The following is a 19,358-nucleotide window of genomic DNA, read 5'->3' as shown; positions in this document are numbered from 1 at the left end:
GTACTTAAAACAACAAAAAGAATGTGGTAGTCAGGGAAGAAATCTTGTACTTAATGTGTGTAAGTTGACTTGGGGAATAAAAATGTTAATGTCTGGTTTGAAACTCACAACTCGAAATCAGATATAAACTGGGGTCATTGTGGCCCTTGAATTATTCATGAGAGTTTGTCTGTTTTGGTTTTTACCTTGGGTTTTTTTAATGTTAGCCTACATTTTTTATTTCTATCCTTCCATATTTTTTGTTGGCAAATTTCCTCTATTGTCCATGTAGCTGGAGTATCCCTTTAAGAATACTTCTTAAAGAGCCAAATTCATTTATCTTTATTTTCACCCACTCGGGCTGCATGTTTTGGCTGTTTATGCTTTACATCTTATATGCTATCTGTAGCTTATGTCTAATATTAGGCTGCAATCGTGATTTCAGTCTTGCTGCTTGCTCAAACATCTTTTCATCATGTTCTGGCCTGCCTTCACGCGACTCAACAGACGATCAGTGAGAGTGTGCGTGTGTGTGTGTGTGTGTGTGCGTGTGTGTGTGTGTGTGTGTGTCAATGGAGGGGAGGGGTTGATACTGAAAGAGAGATGTGGGCCAGTCTGCAAGCATCTCATTCTGCAGCGGCGGCGGCGGCTCATCGCGATGCCACACCGGCGCGGTTTCATCCATCTCATGTGAATTTTACCCCCGCTGGCTGATTTACTGACCATTTATGTCTCCGATTAGTCAGTTGGTTTGGAGCTGTTTGTTTGTATAATGCCTCCAGGAGCGCGTCCTCCATCTGTCGATGCTCCGCTGTCTTCTCTGTATCTCACAGTTAGTCTGCTCTGTGTTGCTGCTGCAGCTTCTGAAGGCGGTGTTTACAACGGTAAGTCCGCTTGTTTCTCTAATCACTCATGCCTTTTAGTTATTCTTTTTCTTTTTCTTTTTTTTATAGCAAATAAGTAGCTTTTTGCATTGGAGTAAGCTTTGTCTTTGAGATTCAGTATCAAACCATACTTATTCTGATTAAGCAATGTTATTAATATCAACATTTTCTGCTACATTTGCAGTGATGCAACCAATGGATTGTTGTTTTATGACATTTTTGCCTTGTTTTTTTTGTTTTTTTACCATTTTCTTTGTTTTCCTTTAGGAGTAAACAAACCAAAGAGCATCCTTGAGAACATACAGAGTTATGAGATTACTTATCCTGTGTGGCTGCATCCTCTCAGGCACAAGAGATTCACCACCAAAGATGTAAGTATCGTCTGTCAATGCAACCTTATAGCGAAATGACTCAGCTTTTAACGTCTCACTTTCAGTTATTTTCTTGTCTGTTTTTGTGGTTTTCGTCCTGCCAGCATCCCAGAGTGGTTCAGGTTCTGATCTCAGCTGAAGGCCAAAAGCTCGAACTACACCTGGAAAAAAATGAGTGAGTAACTTATGGACAGTAAGTATGAAGAATATTGTTATGTGTTGGTCAAATTTAAGGAGTTTAGAGAAGCAACTCCACAGGAACAGTCAGACAAATGGTGGAAAAAGCAAGTTTTCCAGCTGATGACATCAAGTCAGAGCATCTTAGGCATCAGCTCTCCTGTTAGTCCTCTGTAAGACAGCGCCGGCTGCTCCTGTTTATTTGACCAGATGTTCACCGTCACATAGATGCATTTATAAGGTCAGTGCCCCTGTGGGTGATGAGAGGGGGAAGAAGGGGAGGAAAGAAGGGCAATGTTTCTGGACGACAGAGGGTTGACACCCGATCTGTGGGCCTTGGGCTAACAGGAAGTGAGATTGTGCCTCTGCACCTAACATCCTGCAATCTGATGGAGCGGTTCCTGTCTGGTAACAATGGGATGGTGATAGGAAGAGAGCTGAGTAACTTACCCATTTTAATGGATGCTATAATAGCAGAGTGGACTGGAACTCCTGATAGATCAGTGTTGACAACAGAGCCATGGTTTTATCACTTCTGGATGTTAGCCAGTATTGGGCTGTGGAGCTTTGATGAACATGGGGGATGAAGTCCATTTTTACCCTCAAGTGTTATGCCATCCCTGTCGTTCATTCCCAGTGGAGTCGTCCTAACAAAACTGTGACTCCACTGTGTCTGACTTACTGTCCCCTGAGGCGTTTGCCCCCCTGCTCTATCTGCCCAGCAGGCGGTCACACTGTTAAGTTTCCTTCTGGGCAAAGAATTGTCATCCATCACAAACTGTCTGTGTGTCTGTGTGTGTGTGTGTGTGTGTGTGTGTGTGTGTGTGTGTGTGTGTGTGTGTGTGGTAAGAAAACAGAGAAGGAGTCACAGGAAGTCGACGTGTGAGGGTTGTGACTGATTTGATTACATTTTCACAGCCTGAACTTTTACAACATGATCAGTGCAGTGTACTCTGACTTAAGAAATGATTACAGGCTGTTGTGAAAAATAAGAGCTCAAACCTAGAAGCATAAAAGTGTATTTTGAAATGATTTTTTGTGCAATTTCCCATCGTTCCTGGAACGGTGTTAAAATGTCATACTTGTGTAAATCACTTCTGCAATTTTAGCTGAGCAGTCGGTGATGTGATGTTTTTTTTTGTTTTTGTTTTTTTTTTACTTTGTCTTTGCGAGAAGGTCATAAGAAATTTTCACAGTTATGCATTATGTCATTAGTTTTCAATAATATCTAAGTTTAGAAATTCATGCTTTTATTCCAAGAAAAACACCACAAATATTGTTGATGAAATTCTTGTCACATTTCATTTCATGTTTGTAGGGACACTATACATTCTGAAAATACGTAAAGCAACATTTTTGATTTTGATGTATAAGCTTTCAATGATTATGCCAAAGATAATTGTGTGTGGCCTTCATCAAGCTGTTTTTGCACACAAATTCTCTCTTTAAAAAACCCAACTCATTATTGCTTTTTGTACAATATATATATATATATATATATATATAGTAGTGTATATATGTATGTATATATATATATATATATATATATATATATCAGATGAAACTGATACTCAGCCAGTTTATCTGTGCATACAGGAGCTAATTTCTCATCATAATGAAGTCCAGCTTATTATGGAAGAACATAGTTGGAGGCGATGCAGACTTTTATACCTTACTCACACCATTTTCTCCATCCATTACTTTATTTTGAAACTATCCCAGTATTAAGATGCTGTAAATACAAACTCATCTGAACACATCATGTATTACTGCTGCTTATGTATTCCGTTGATTAATCGTGTTCTGCTTTTGACTGTAGCGGTTTAAAAGATCGATTACACCATAACCTTTAAATTAATCCAACAGCTTTAATAAACTAATTCAAAACTCATTTGCAAACCAAAGTATCCAAGAAAGACAGCACTTCTCAAACATAAGTTTAAAATAAATTATGCTTCAAAGCTTGGTTTTACGTAATTTATGAAGTCACCAACACTTGAAGTCAGGAAGTGCTTGGCTGGTCACTTTCAAACAAAAATCCTGCACAATGGGTTGAAATAAAGAATAAAAACAAAACATTCAACTCTTAATCTGCAACCAAATAAAAATAGCTGAATTAAATCATGGCTGTTTGATTTAATCCCATTTACATACCCGATGGCAACAGTAACATCATGGCAACAGAAACAAACCCATCATGGGAAGTGTAGCAAGGATATGCAATGGTAAAGCAAAACAAATGTAAATAAAATAAGGGTTGTAGAATACCAAATGTGTCAGGGGCAAGTGGTGAATAGATAAAACCTCTCCCACTTTGTCACAATAATCTACTAACTTGATTACTGAGGATTTTATCAAGACTTATGTCAAGAGTCTTTTTGCCAGTGAAAAATCTATGTTGTAAACCTGTACAAGTTCACACAGAATGTTAATACTCGAATGAAGTACACCAAATATAAACAAATAACTTGTTCTCAAAACACAATCTTTGTCTCCTGAATTAAAGTCCAGTCTGTGACCCGATTAAATCCAATTTCAACCTTTAAGTCGAAGCACTGATTGTGGGCACTCTTTTGTTAGCCAGAAGCTCTTATGACAAAATGACATCCCTATATCCCCTAAATCCCTAAAGAATCCTTCAAAAAAATTCCTGGATCCAGGGGTGATCAAATCACCCATAAATGAATAATTTGTTCCTTATTCTATTTTATAAATTTCCTGAAAATTTAATCAAAATCTGCCCATAACTCTCTGAGAGTTGCTAACACACATGACCTACGCCATGACAGAGCTAACAATCATTTTTGACCAAGCTATATTTTAATATTTCCTTTTTTTTCAACCTGAGCTTAAAAACTAGACTGGACTGATGGTCCTGATGAGATACATGTTGTAGAAACAATAGCAACATGGTGACCCCATGTTAACATAAAGATATTTCTGCAGCAGTGCTAATTTTTCCACTGCTTCTTGCCTTTATGTGCTGCCATCTTGGCAAACAGAGCACTTTACTGTTCAGGTCTAATATGGCGCATCCTGTCATGCTGACGCTTTCTGTTAGAGAATTTATTATTAGCATCGGTGCTCCTGTCCACTCCAAAAATCTATATATATACAATATAATACAGAATAGTTTCACAGCTCTCAAGCTAGAGCTAGGAATCTGTCTTTTTTTTAATCCTTTATTTAGACTGAGGTTTACCACGTCATCCGCTCACCATCCAGGGGTTTTCCTCTATCTCACTTCTAAAGCAAGAATCCCATACTGGCTTTACTACATCTTTATTTGTCCTCTAATGCAGAAGCACAGATCACAATGAGACACTAAAGGTTGGGCTGAGGAAGAGAGTAGTTTTTGTCCAAGAAGATTAATGTTGGACCTGGGATAAATGCCAGATAAACTGCTGCCAATACCCACCTCTGTGCCCTGGCTACTCTTTTGTGTCCATATTGCACTTAAAACTGGGTTTCCAAGGCAGTCAGTAGATAATGGGGCGCCCAGACTAGCTTAATCTCATTCTACAGCTATTTCTTATTCAGCTGTCCTCCTTTTCATCCAGTGTCACCTCATTTAGTTTTTACCTAATGAACAAACTAATCAAAGCATGGAGCAAAACATCACTGAATGTTTGTGGGCATCGCGTCTCCCGGTGGCTGGAATCCAGACTCAATCCATTTCTGTCCTCCCTGGTCCTGCTTGTCGATGTGCACATGCGCACATGGGTTCGCACTTCATTGGTATGGACGTGTGTCTGCCTGAGCTTTTATCTAAATGAAAGGCCGCTGTGCACCCACGGAGGGTTGATTCAGTTAAGAGCAAGGTAGGAGCCAGGGTGTGCGCTGACTCCCAGGCAGGAAAAGTGATGGGAACACAAAGTGAAATAGGGAGGAAACTGTGAGAAAGTGAATGATGGACCGGAGGAGAAGGGTTGAGGTGAGACAAGTCATGGAAAGAGGAAAGTAGAGAAAGCTGAGGTCAGCTTGGGTGTGAGTTATGTCCCTTTGGTTCAGATTTGACTGGTGTGAATATGTCAGCTTCCTCCTCTGCACGACCGTCTCTGTTCTTCAGTTTAATGCCCTTCCTGCTTACCATTAAGTGCGTGAACCTGAATTAAGCACTCCCGTAGGAAATGTAGCCGGCTTTGTTTCTCCTCTCTTTTTTTTTCTTCTTCCTCTTATCTTGTCCTCATGTCACATTTCTTTCACCAACCAGCTCAGAAATGAACAGCCCGTTCTTTCTCATTTCTTTCTTCTCACCTTTTCCGATACTCCCCAGGGCTCCAGTACAAATATGCAACCCCCCCGTATGTGCTCTGTGGTCAAAGTTTGGGAGTCAGTGGCCACACGCAGACAGATGACATAAACAAACTCACTTTTACACATACAGAACCCCAAAAGAACACAAACAAGACTTAAAAGACAGGCTTGATGGACTGCAGGTCAAGACAGGGCAGAGCAAGGGATAAGTTCACTTGTCCTTGTTTCTCTCGTGTGTGTTTAGCCTCACAATGCTGCAGTCTAGTGTGCTCGGACGTCTTAATCTAGGTCTGTGTTTTCACACATCCTCCCTTTGCAATGAAAGCCTCTTCATCATCTGTTGCTGAGTGGTATTTTGACTTTGCATCAGCCTTCTCTTTCCCTCTCCCCATCCCAGCGCAATGATGTCATCTGATACTATGAGAGAATGCAACCCACTGACCCTAATGCATTACCCCACATCCCCTTCTCTCCCTCCCATTCTATCTTCCAAGTACATTAGCATTGCTCCCCCACTCCTTCTTTCTCCTCCTGATGTTGAAGCAACTCTTTGTCTCGGCCTGACTGCCAGACAGCCATGATTCAGCCAGCACTGTGATTTTCAATCGCAGCATGTGTCTGTATGTTGGATATCATCCAAACATTGTTGAGCAGCACTCTTACCATCACATGGTTTTTATCAGGCTTGATATGCAAGCATTTGCAACCTTCAGTTTAGGTGTGGGGCTTAACTAAAAGGAGATACAGTCGGAAAGCTTTATGCTGTTTGACTCAGGGTTTAGAAGTAAAATAAGGTTGGTGGTGTCTAATGCTGGCAAAGTTAATCTGAAAAAACAGAAAATACAAAAGTAATACTGAAACCTGTCTGTTTCATCACACCCTTCCAGTTGTGGTTAATGTTTCCATAGTTCATTTACATATTTCCATTTTTGTGATGTCCTTAATAGATCAACCTACCGTTTTCTCCTCAGATAAGGAGTTGTCTCTCGAACCAACAGTTAGTGCAAAAGGTTGTGTTAAAGGCGTTGCTAGCTTTGAGTGCAGATGATATAGTTTTATTGATGGCATGTTGTGTCTACATGTCACACCGTGGTAAGTTATATAGCCATCATTCTACCAGTTTACACACTGTTATCCCCAGTGATTGTAAGTCAGCAGAGTTTAGCTCAGGCACAGAGCTGCTGACTGGCATGTGAACAGAAGTGAGAACAGACACCAAGTCCTTGTTTGTTTTTCTTATGGAAGAAGAAATTGCTTTTCTTGTGTTATGATTGTTAAACAGCAGCAGGGTAAAGTTCATTCATCAGCTATTCAGCCATTAATTTGTCCTGGGAAAGTAAAAGAGATGAGAGAAGAAGGGGATGGAAATCTTTGTGGAGTTAAAACAGGAAAACAAGAAAAAGGCCAGATGAGGTTAGAAGGTCAACTCACAATACGGCGGGGGTTACCCTGCTTAGGGTGACATCAGCCGGATATATTACCGCTGACCATTTTTAAGTCCTGTCTTTGATTTGTTGTATGAGCCTGAGAATATACATCCCCTCCTTTGCCTGATTGGTGATCTGTTAAAGGATGAAACTGCCATCTTCTGTCTTTGACATGCTTTATTACAGATTGCATCAACAGGCTGTCATTGTTTCACGAGCATCGTCTTCCTCGAGGGCGTCTGATGGGGGGGGGAAATCTTCCTGTCATATGTCCTCATCGTGCTTTAAAAGAACAGCTTGACATTTTGGAAAATGTCCTCAATTAAGTACTTAAAGATTCTGCTTTCATGTCTGGTAGCTGCATGTGTAGCAGCACCAAGCAGGATGTTAGCTTAGCATCAAGGCTACAGCTAGCCAAAACATAGGCTTTCCCTTTTTTTTTTTTTTTTTATAAATTGACTGGATAAATTGAACTTAAAATGACTTATTAGGTGGATTTAGCCAAACCAGAACAGTTTTCTTTAATATACAGGTTTTATGCTGACAACGTTTGCCTTTCATATGTTTAAATGGTATCTTCTAACATCTGCACACTTTGGAAATATGTTTGATGCACAACCGTTATTATCAAAATTAACCACAAGCGAGACAGATAAGAACTGAAAAACATAAGAAAGAAGGTCTTTCTCTTTTTTGTTTAAATTGGAACCATGACTTGATCTAGTGCATGCAGGGTTCTCTGTAGGACCATTTCATTGCAGCTGCAGCCTGTTTGAAGGATCAGAGATAGACTCTAGGAGTGATGAGAAGAGATTTACAGACACAGCAAAAGAAAACCAGCTGTGAGGCAGACAAAGTTTATGAATGAAAACAGGAAGAATGGATTGAGACACAGTTGGAAGGAGTAAGACAGGAAAATAAGCAGCAGTATTGATTTGAGTCCAAAGTCACTCTCTCAAATACACACAGATGGCTGTAAGACGACTGTAACTATGACTCAAGCAGAATGATCCATATATCAGTATGTCCCTCTGATTTATCAATCTCTCCTACAGTCTCTGTATTGTATAGCAATTGAGACATTTATGTAAAATGGAATTAAAAAAAAAATTAGAAAATGTTTTATGCTGTTTGGACATTCCAGTGACTTAAACTCCCAGCATGGAGAAGTTGTCGTCTCCTTTTTAGCTGTACTCCCCAGGCAGTAAAAAGGGTTATTTCAGAAAAGTGCATGTAAGTTTTATGACAACAATAAGTTATCCTTCTTGTGTTTTTACGTTGTCTATGTGAGAATCTTTGTCTAAATCCTTAAAGCAGCTTTGTTTGTATGTCAGAATGAACATTTTTTGTGCTGTTGGAAAGACTCCTCTCTCTCCTGAGTATGCTGCATCTGTTCCTCATTTTCTATTCACTCAGGTACATAAATTTGACCATCAGGACTCCACACCTTGGCTGTTTCTATAGATTAAATGTCTGATGCAACACATATTCCATTATCTTCTGTGTTTGTGTTTGCTTTCACTAGGCAGCTGTTGGCCCCTGGATATCAGGAAATATGGTACACTCCCGACGGTGCTCGCAAGTCCTCCTTTCCTCCCAACACTGTAAGTCTGATGAGACAGCTTAATGTTTTTAAACTGCAGAGGGGTTTCATAAAATGATCATCAAGGGAAATCAATCTAAAGGTTTTATGGTGCATGGAGCTTTGTGTAGCAGTATTTTTATGTTTTGGTTTGCTTGTTTTTAATCTCAGGGACATTGTTTCTACCATGGCGAGGTTCTGGGCATGGCAGGTTCCAGTGTTGCTGTTAGCACTTGCTCAGGACTCAGGTGAGGAAAATGTGTATGATATTCAAAAGGTACAATAATTCAAGTTTATCCCTGATTTTAGAAAAACCCTCCTATTAAAATAAATCTCAGCTAATATAAAAAATATATTCACATATAAATTGTTTTTAGCCTTACAGAAAAGACCTGTATATCCTCCTCTTTGCAGAATTTTGCATACTTATTGTTAGCAAATTACCTAACAAAACTATATGTTGTCCGGTTTGCAATGTATTTGATAAATATTTTGTCCTGACAATAAGATGCAAGCAAATTCTGCAAACCCCTTCACACTGCTATAAAACTCTGGATGAATAAATGACAGGAGACGCAGCATCTATCTATCTGTAGTCTACTAAGTTAATAGGGCATTAGCTCTTTCTTGGTTCATTGAGTACAGCTCAGTACAGATCCTGCCTTTTCCTCCTTATGTGGCTGCAGAGCAGCTGATGTCTCCTGCTGGAGACACTCAGTAAAGAGACACTGACAGCAGAGAAGGAGCATACGAGTTCAGCCAAAAATCATAGCCATATGAGTGTTTATGTGGGGTCATTGCTCTGCATCTGGAGGATGAATAAATGAATACATTTTAATGTGGATTCTCGGGTGGAATGCAAACAAAGGAAGGTCTGACGCTGATATGTGGGTGTCTGATTCTCCAGATGTTTTCTGCAGCTGTGTGGCCTGTTGCTGTGTGCATGCTTGTGTCTTTTGTGTTCAGGCATCTGTGCTCAAATGTGAAGAAGCATAAGGATTGTCAGTGGATGTCTCTTCTTCCAACTGATATTCATTTGTAAATGACACTAAATTCATAAGACACATGTTCCTCTGCTCACCCTTCACAAAGCTTTAAATTTCATTCAATGTTATATTTTAAGAATCTGAAGAGCAGTAGTTATTACAGGCAGCATATGATCCATATTGACTTTCTGAAGCTGAATGAATGGAACCATCTGTGGTGTCTTGTTTCATCAGGGGAATGATTTCTCTGAACACAAGTGTCAGCTACCTGATAGAGCCTCTTCCTAATTACACGGATGCTCAGGAGCACGCTGTTCTCAGAGCAGAAAGCCTCCACCTACCTAAGGGAAGCTGCCTGCATCACCATGGCAACGAGGAACATGAAGAAGGGCTTAATGACTTCCTCCGTGGGATGATGTCACCACAGAACAGGAGGGTGGGTTCAGGCGGCATAAACTCTGATAAATCTCTGATATTACTGCAAAGGTTTTACAAAATAATCACAATATTTGACTGTTTTTTTTCTTCTCTGGCAGGAAAAAAGGGAACTGAACCCATCGATGAAGTATGTTGAGCTTCTGCTGGTAGCAGACAAGGCTGAGGTGAGGATGTCGTAATGCTTATCTTTGGTCACCTTTTCACCAGAATAGACTTTGTGGTATCACACCTTTATATGTGGATGTGAATTCAGCTTCATCATAAAAAGCTTCCTTTTTAGTGGTTTGTGATACATTTGCACAATTTCTATATTTGGTCATAGGTGCCTGCTTTTACCTTAAATAGTTAAGTTCTTTCATCAAAATGTTCTGAATCACAAACTGTTTGTCATCTCATGTGTAAGAAGTTTTCTTTGATTTCTTGGAAAAATGCAAACAGACCTAAAGTGAGATCTTGTTGGCTCGTCAGTTTATGTGCTCAGTGTGGTTTATGTTGCGTGCAGTTTGAGAGGCATGGGAGTAGTCTCGAGAAGACCAAGCAGATATTACTGGATGCCGCCAACTTGGTTGATAAGGTAGCACTTCACTCCAAAACAACAAACTATAAAATTAAAAAAAAAAACCTTATTGTGTTTATGATTAATGGATTCCTGACTTTTGTTCTTCTTGTCCTGGTCCACATCAACAGTACTACAAGGCTTTGAGTATCCGTGTAGCATTGATTGCTCTGGAAGTGTGGACCAACCAGGACATGATCAACGTGTCGGATAATCCACACAGCACTTTGGCCGCATTCCTGTCCTGGAGACGCAAACAGCTCCACGCTCTCCCCAACGACAATGCTCAGCTTATTACGTTCGTACTTGTCACTCCATTTGTCATGCTTTTCCATCTCCAGCGTCTTCAGTAAGCCTCCTGACTGGCCAGTTGGAGCTGATCTCCACTGGTTTGTTTGTTTTAGGGGGAAGCCATTCCAGGGTACCACCATCGGGCTGGCACCTCTAAAAGCCATGTGTTCTGACTATCAGTCTGGTGGAGTAAACACGGTGAGAGACCAGACTAAATATGAATTTTTCATTTAGAGATGAATTCAGTTTGATAAAAAAAAAAAAAAAAGCACTTTCTGCTGCGAAAGTAAATATATAGCAGGAAAAAGATCAAATAATCCTGTCCTTTTGGGTTTAGTTATCCTGCATTAGGTGTTTATTTATACTGGCCTCAAACTCTTTGAGAGTCAAGTCACTCCTCTGTTGAGCAGGACCATTCAAAGTCAGCTGTTGGTATTGCCGCCACCATGGCCCACGAGATGGGCCACAACTTTGGTATGAGTCACGACAGCGCAGGCTGCTGCCAGGCTAGAGCAGAAGATGGAGGCTGCATCATGGCGGCTGCTACTGGGTAGGATTTAGCTGCTTAAATGTTTGAGATTTAAAGCTGAAATTTGACTCAGTTTTGTGTTTATGCTCTTTCTTTTCACTCGGCACAGGGATCCATTTCCCCGAGTGTTCAATGGTTGTAACCAGAGGGAACTGAGAAGCTACCTAAGCTCCGGGGGAGGGAAGTGTCTCTTCAACTTGCCAAACACTAGGGTGATGTATGGAGGGCAGCGCTGTGGCAATGGTTACCTGGAGGATGGAGAAGAATGTGACTGTGGAGAGGAAGAGGTCAGTGAGTCTGCGTGTACAGGAATAATTTCCACTGGACGTTTTTATCAGACCTCATGGCATTTCACTATACAACCATTTCTAAATAGGAGTGCACCAGTCCCTGCTGTAATGCCAACAACTGCACCCTGAAAGCTGGTGCTGAGTGTGCCCATGGAGTCTGCTGTCATGACTGCAAGGTAACATAAATGCTTCTTTTACCTGCAGCTGTACAAACATTGTCATTTCTGCTTCTGTTTGGAAAACATTACAACCTTAGTTTATATTCTGTCCCTGTCGTTTTGTTTCACCGTGAAGCTGAAGAGCCCAGGCGTGTTGTGCAGAGCTCCCTCTGGGCCGTGTGATCTGCCAGAGTACTGTGACGGAAAGGGGGAGTCTTGTCCAGCTAATTTTTACTTAGCGGATGGTGCATCATGTGCAGGTGGGAAGGCCTACTGTTACACCGGCATGTGTCTGACTCTGGAGCAGCAGTGTCGGTCCCTCTGGGGACGAGGTGTGTAAACCAAATGCATGCCATCTTTAAATACTTTGTTGTTGAATTTAATGTTAATGCCAAGATGTTGACATTTACTGCAGGATGAAAGTAAAATCCACACAAGTCCAAAACACAATTTTCCTTTTTGCTACAATGATCAGCCTTGTTATTGGCTCTAACTTGCTAAGTATCTGATTTTCGTTTGCTTAATGTCATTCCATGAGATGACTGCTCAGAAATCCCTTCTTAACTTCCTGTTTGGCAGCTTATCTGGTGCTTTTTATTAGCTGTGGCAGACCAACTGTAACAAACATAACATCCAAAAAGATTATAACCTTTTTGTATTTGAGGATCATCTGGCCCAATTTGTTGCCAGATACTGAAGATCTAATGTTTAAAGCAAAGAGGTTTTATTTAATTAACAGTAATTTGTCACAAATCAGAGGATAATGAATTAATTAATGTCCACATTCATGCCGGCCAGATTCTACCTCGCATCTATGCAGTAGCAGAAAAGCCACAAAGAAGCAGAAGGAAAGCCATGTAGTCTTCATCACTTGGCCACATCGCATTTATTTTAAGTATTTCCTGTAATTCTATTTGTGATGTGTTTGTCAGTACTTATATGTGTCTGTTTGTTTCTCTTTTTAACCCGCAGATAGCCGTCCAGCTCCTGATCTGTGTTTTAAGAAGGTCAATGAGGCTGGTGACATGTACGGTAATTGTGGTAAAGACACATTTGGGAAGTACAGGAGCTGCAATGACAGGTGACGACCAAGACATCCAGCATAACTATCAAGAAATGTCTTTATTTTTCTCAATTTGAAATGTATCTATATTTGTGTAAATGCTAGGGATGTCAAATGTGGCAAAATCCAGTGTTCAACCTCAGCTTCCAAGCCTATAGAGAACAATGCCGTCCGCATAGAAACCACAGTCACTTTGGGCAACAAGAAAATTCTGTGTATGGGAACACACGTGTACAAGCTCGGCCAGGGAGACGAGGAGCCGCAAAGTGACACTCTGGACCCGGGCCTGGTCATGACGGGGACCAAGTGTGGAGATGACTCGGTGAGACAAACCGTGTCTACATTAGTACAAAGCATGCTTTACATATCTTTTTGAGATCTTTTTACTGCATTGTGGAAAAGTTGTTTCCTCTAAACACCTCACTAATCACACTTCTCCTTATTAACAGATTTGCTTCAATGGAGAGTGCCGCAATGCATCTTTTCTCAGAGCTGATGAGTGCAATGCCAAGTGCCATGGCCATGGAGTAAGTTTCTATGTGTCCCAGTAAGGATGTAGGTGTGATGGATGTTAATGGATGGGTTGGGAATATTTGGCTGTTTGCCTGCAGTTATTGAAAGCTGCCATCCTTGACCAATAACCCTCAGCTGCAGCCTGGAGAATGGGGCGGGCCTGGATATTGGGCAGAGTTGGATGTCAAATGGGCGTGGTTAGGGTAGGGTTAGTGTCAGGGTTAGGGTTAGCAGTGGCCATTTAGAGGGAAGGAGAATCAAATCAAATCAAATCAAAGATACTTTATTTATCCCTGAGGGGAAATTCAAGGTTCAAGCCAGCTTGTCCAAGGTTAGACATACAGACATTTACATTTGACAAGTTTACAGAACCAAACTAAACCTTAGGCCCGCAGCCAATTTTACTGGCGCTGCCTTATAAATGAGGAAAAGAGGACATGAGGAAGGATGGGTGGGTGTTGGAAAAAAAAAAGAAGTATCTCTACACTTCACCTAAAGGGGGAAGGATGAAGATGTAACAAAAAAACACACCTCTAAAAGCACAAATTCAGACAATAGACAACACACAAAATGAAAAACAGCCCCGTCCAATATCCATCCCCGGCTCATTCTCCAGTCTGCGGCCAGGAGACTCATTCTCCTTGGCAGCAGTGTAAGAACTACTCATATCATGTATATTAAAAGTATCAACAAAACAATGCAACGTGTTCTTCAGTACAAGGATAATATTGAGCAGAAGTACCTAAATGTACCTAAAGTATGTATTGTGCAGCTAGATGTGCCAAGCAGTTATCCAAAATCAGTTAAATGTTGAATACAGGAAACAGATTATAATGTCTGTATACAATATACACTCACTGGTCACTTTATAAGGTACATTTGTTAGCACCAAAATAATATTAGCCAATAATAAATCAGCAATTTAATGTTGAAGTTCAAGCTGAGCATCAGAACAGGGATAAAAAAAGGGGATTTGTGTGACTTTGACCGCGGCGTGCTTGTTGGTGCCTCTGATTGTTTTAGAAACTGCTGATCTACTGTGTTTTACACACACAACCATCTCCAGGGTTTGTTAAGAATGATCTGAAAAGGAGAAAATATCCAGTGAGCACCATTTCTTTGTCAGAGGTCAGAGGAGAATGGGCAGAGTGGTTGGCTGACAATAACTCAAATAACCGCTTGATACAACTAAGTGTGCAGCGTACCATGTCTGTGCACACATGAAACCATGAGGGAACTTTTCTTGTTACACTTTTGGCCCCATAGTACCAACTGATCATCTATTTGCCACCATCTACCTGACCTAACCCATCTTCTGATAGCTACTTCCAGCAGGTATCATGTCATGGACCAGAAGTTATGAGGAATGTTTTGAGCACCTTATTAAATCTATGATATGCAAAGTAAGCCAGTTCTTAAGGCAAAACAGGGTCCAACCAACCAGTCCAACTAGTGAGGTGTACTTATGTGGCAATGAGGTAAACTCTTAAGTAAAAGAATGCGTCTTAATCTTTTTTTCCAATTAAAAGTTTGGAGTCTACTTGGAATTCATTCAGACCTCTGTAAACCTGCATATCATTGCAATAAAAACAGAAATAAATTTCAATGGCAGCTGCACATAACAGTCAACTCTGTGCTTCTTTAACCAGCTGTGCAACAACAACCACAACTGCCACTGCGACGCCGGTTGGGCTCCACCGCTGTGTAACCAGAAGGGCTCAGGCGGCAGTGTGGACAGCGGACCTGTTCTCAGCCAAAGTGAGACACACGCTCATGTTGACTGTTCTTAGCTTTATCTAGAGATCATACTATCGTAATAATATTATGAGACTTTTCTTGCAGATCACTTCATTTTTGTCTAATTCCTGTTTATTCCATATTCCAAAAGGCAATCTCCTTCCAGTCTTACTTGGTCTTCTGGCAGCTTTCTTTGTGGTTTTGGCTGCACTTGGAGTTTGGTGCTGCTACAAACATAAACTTCATCCACTAAAACCCAGTGCTCCACCACCAGTGCCAAAGTATATGTCTTTCTTAAATGCTTAATATAATTATTTACACAATCAACAATACGTTTTTTTTTTGTGGTTTTTTTTTTACATTTCCACGTACACAGGTTGTCTGGATGTCCACTGTGAGTGATGGCTCTTTATTTGTGCTTACTGTGTTCTTATATTTAGATGTTTGGTCACAGTGGAGAGTAAAACCCTGCAAGAGGACACTCAGGTCAGCGGTCACACCAACCCAACATTTTTGCTGAAGAAGCAGGACTCGGTAAAAAACCAAACTCATGCACTATTATGTTATGTTTTGAATTAAAGAAAATGTTTTTTTTTACTATTTGTGCTTTTTCCACATGAAAAGTCTTCTTCTCGTCCGAGCCCATCCTGCCCCACTCGGCCCAGACCTGCTATTGTGCGTCCAGCGGTGAAGCCTCCTCCTATACCTGCCTATACTTCAGAGCAGAAGGCCCTGATGCTGCCGCCTCAGGCCCAGCCTGTAGCCCCTCCTCTTAAACAAAGCTCTCCTCAGGGTTACAACCGACCCCCACCCTTTAAATCTGCTCAGGTGGCTGGACAAAAACCACAGCAGGTGTCTGTAGCAATACCAGAACCTCCAACATTACCTTCCCAGGATCCTAAAAGCCAGACGCAGCCTTCAACAATAAATAAACACCGTCCAGACCCTCCCAGTAGACCTCCACCACCTTGTCCTGTCAACAAACCATCACTGGTACATGCATTTGTATTTAGCAACTGATATTTATATGAAATGAAATACCTGACTTGTTATTTTTGTTCAGGAAAAACAAAATGTGAAAAGCGCACTTGTGACTGTGAACGCCCTACAGAGAAAAAAGGCTGCTTTGGCGCCATCTGCTGGACAGAAAAAGCCAAACAGGTGGATCATTGTTGTTTTTTTTGTTTTTTTTATGTTTGTTGCCATAAATCCCTTAAAAACTACTCAAAAACTCTTTGTCTTATCTTTCTAGAGCCTAAAGGAGGAGCTCAGGGAGACGTTGTGGACCACCATTTACATGCAATGAAGGACACAAACTGTCTTTAAAAAAAATGAAGCCCTGGGGGATAAATACTTGACACTGTATTTACTCTGATGTGAAATAAGAAAAAAAAAAGGTGATGATAGTTGAGAAGAGGTGGTGCATATGTTTGGTGTGTACGATATAGACTTCATCAGTGGTTTGTAAATTCAGTCTTCATGTCTGCTTTATCCACTTGAAACAGCTGGAGCTGTGAATTTAAATATTCTTTCTCCATTATTTAAATATCCCAGATGTCGAAAAAGGGAAAGGTGAAGTTCTCCAGCAGTATTTATTCAAAACGCAAAAGAAATGTTTACAGTGCAGCCTTTGTACAGAACATGGTGCCTCTTAAAACGCATTTAACTATGTAAGGGTGTCTTATATTAAGAAAAGATACGAATAATTGCATAGCTGTGCTTCTCATGTATGAATAATAAGAGGATGATCGTGGCTTTCAGCTGGGCTCAAGGTATCTAGTGAAAACACGATATGCATGCTTTAAGTGATTATGCTTTTTATGAGAGATACATGTCCAATATGTAGCAAGAAATGTGAGGGATTTTTTTTAGCTGATATTATTTTTATTTTCCTTATTTTATATTGTTGCAGTATTGCACTTCATTGTTAACACTCACCATCTGAGGGTGTTAAAGGTGGCTGTTATACCGGTATAACGGCGTCCCTCCAGAATGTATCGACTTATGCTTGTCACCTTTTGAGCCAGCAGAAGCGGAGTATTTAACGTGACCATTTGACCCCCCACTGTCTTGTCCTTACTTCTGTCACTGACAATCAGTGATAGCGATGAAGTGATCATTTTAGTTTAAAAGCTTAACTGAGCCATGCTTTTGATTACAACTATCAGTTCAGTTCATCTCACCAAAACTGTAAGTAAATGTGATTGTTTAAACAACAATACTACTAACACTTTTATTATCTCTTTTCATACTTGACCAAACATGCTTTGGAAACGGCCGCTCTCTCTGAAAAGTCTATGTTGTGTAACTGCAAGTTGGATCACACAGGCAAATTGAGTCTCAGTGTTTCATAATATTCTGGTCCATTTGACTACTTGGACTGATGAAATCTGTCAACTGCCATGTTTAACCTTTTCATCTGGCCTATGCAAACACAGGGAATGTGCAAGTGTGCGTCCAAAACTGGAAACTGCATAAACTTGTGTACAAATAAAAGTGGATTTTTTTTTTTTTTTTTTAAGAATACTGTTGTTTTGTCCATGTTTACAGGGGTTAACTTGCCAAGATCCATATTTTACATTTGCTCAAGCAAGAATTTTTCCTTAAGAGCAGGAAACAGAAAAAAAACTGTACAGCTGTATATATATTAAAACCCGTTTCGCTGCTGTTGTTTCCACATCTGCACATTTGAAACGCTACATACGTGCTTGTCATTAAAAACATAAGCATATCGATTGCTGCCAAGGTTCTTAATAGTTTCTTTCATGTGTGCAACATGTTTATTTTGTAATAATAATGACTTTAATCATTTGACAGTAATTTTGTCTACAGTTCATCACAAGGTGTCCATAAAGTCTCTTTATAATGTTGAAAAAGTTTTACAAAAGCCAACCATACCATATACCATATTTATTTATAAAGCACTTTAAAAACAACATATAGCTGACCAAAGTGCTGTACAGTAAGTGAATAAAAACAGCTTAAGAAAATAAAATAACAATGAAATGGTAAAATAAAGAGATACATGAAAAAGCCAAGTGATGATATAAGTCAAATTTCTTCCCTGTAATCAGTGGTTTTCAAAGTTTTAAATTGCAGCTGCTCAAGAAATTGCACAATGTATAATGTGGTTCATTCAAACAAAATTGGATACACACAATCAACAAAATTAGAAGATAAATGATGGAAGACTTTCACCATTATGTCTCTCAGTTTGTTCATGGCAGAATAAATTTATGGTGACAGAGACAGTAGGATAAAGGGACGTTTGAACAACCAGAAACATCAGAGGAAAACAGATCTATTAGTGGATGAGTTATTGAACATCTGCTCCTATCTTTGTAATGATTTTCAGAGAATTATCAATTTGTTTGCTTTTTTAACCTCTTCATTACCACGTTACCAAAGATGTTCAGTGGGGTTCAGGTCTGGACTCTAGTTGCAAATCCATGTGTGAAACTAGTGTCTCATGCTCCCTGAACAAATTGAGCTCAATGAATCCTGGCTTTGTCATTTTGGACATACCTGTGCCATCAGGGACACAATCTGAAAGAGGCACAAAGCAGAAAAACAGATAAGATGACTTAGTTCTGAATTAGACTTGATATAACAGTACCTGTTTATTACCAGCAGGGGGCACTATGAAGACAACGGCCTGGTGTTGATTACAGTGTTGAGGGCAACAATCCTCTACCTCAGGGATCCCCAGGCCTGGTCCTTGAGGATCGGTGTCCTGCAGGTTTTCTAAGTGTTCCTGCTGGAACACACCTGACTCAGACTCAGACAAGCTCTGCTGCTAAATTTACATTGATTTGAATCATGTGTCGTGCAGCAGGGACACTTGGAAAACCTGCAGGAGACCAGTCCTCAAGAACCAGGATTGGGAATCCCTGCTCTACCTGTTGTTATGCTGGTACATTGATCAGTCCAATTGTCCCTGAAAGTAAACAAACAAACAAAAACAAACAGAAACAAATAATACTAGTCAACTTAAACCTAATTAGTGGGTTTGTTTTTGCATTGCATTTGTTTTAAAACATGTTAGTGTGAATTAAATTACATTACATCACCTGTTTATGTCCTGAATAAGTATCTTATCTGAGGAAAACAGGTCATACAG

General features: G+C 40.2%; 1 protein-coding gene across 1 annotated transcript; it reads left to right on the top strand.

Annotated features, from left to right (window-relative positions):
* Positions 1 to 582: 582 nt before the first annotated feature.
* adam19b (ADAM metallopeptidase domain 19b) lies at positions 583 to 17,757 on the top strand (the record flags this gene model as incomplete). Its single annotated transcript, XM_079250187.1, has 24 exons — positions 583 to 669; positions 722 to 863; positions 1,131 to 1,234; positions 1,339 to 1,409; positions 8,621 to 8,699; positions 8,849 to 8,925; positions 9,898 to 10,099; positions 10,200 to 10,265; positions 10,604 to 10,675; positions 10,789 to 10,955; positions 11,062 to 11,146; positions 11,359 to 11,498; positions 11,587 to 11,764; positions 11,854 to 11,943; positions 12,062 to 12,257; positions 12,898 to 13,006; positions 13,094 to 13,310; positions 13,438 to 13,515; positions 15,151 to 15,259; positions 15,390 to 15,519; positions 15,679 to 15,772; positions 15,863 to 16,231; positions 16,302 to 16,399; positions 16,491 to 17,757. 24 exons carry the CDS (start codon positions 583 to 585, stop codon positions 16,495 to 16,497), a joined length of 2,967 nt encoding a protein of 988 aa, XP_079106313.1. The 3' UTR covers positions 16,498 to 17,757.
* Between the last annotated feature and the right edge of the window lie 1,601 nt (positions 17,758 to 19,358).

This window comes from Telmatherina bonti, assembly GCF_933228915.1.
Source record: "Telmatherina bonti genome assembly, chromosome: 12".
In the NCBI taxonomy this organism is placed as follows: Eukaryota; Metazoa; Chordata; class Actinopteri; order Atheriniformes; family Telmatherinidae; genus Telmatherina; species Telmatherina bonti.
This window is presented reverse-complemented; position numbering and strand designations above follow the sequence as displayed.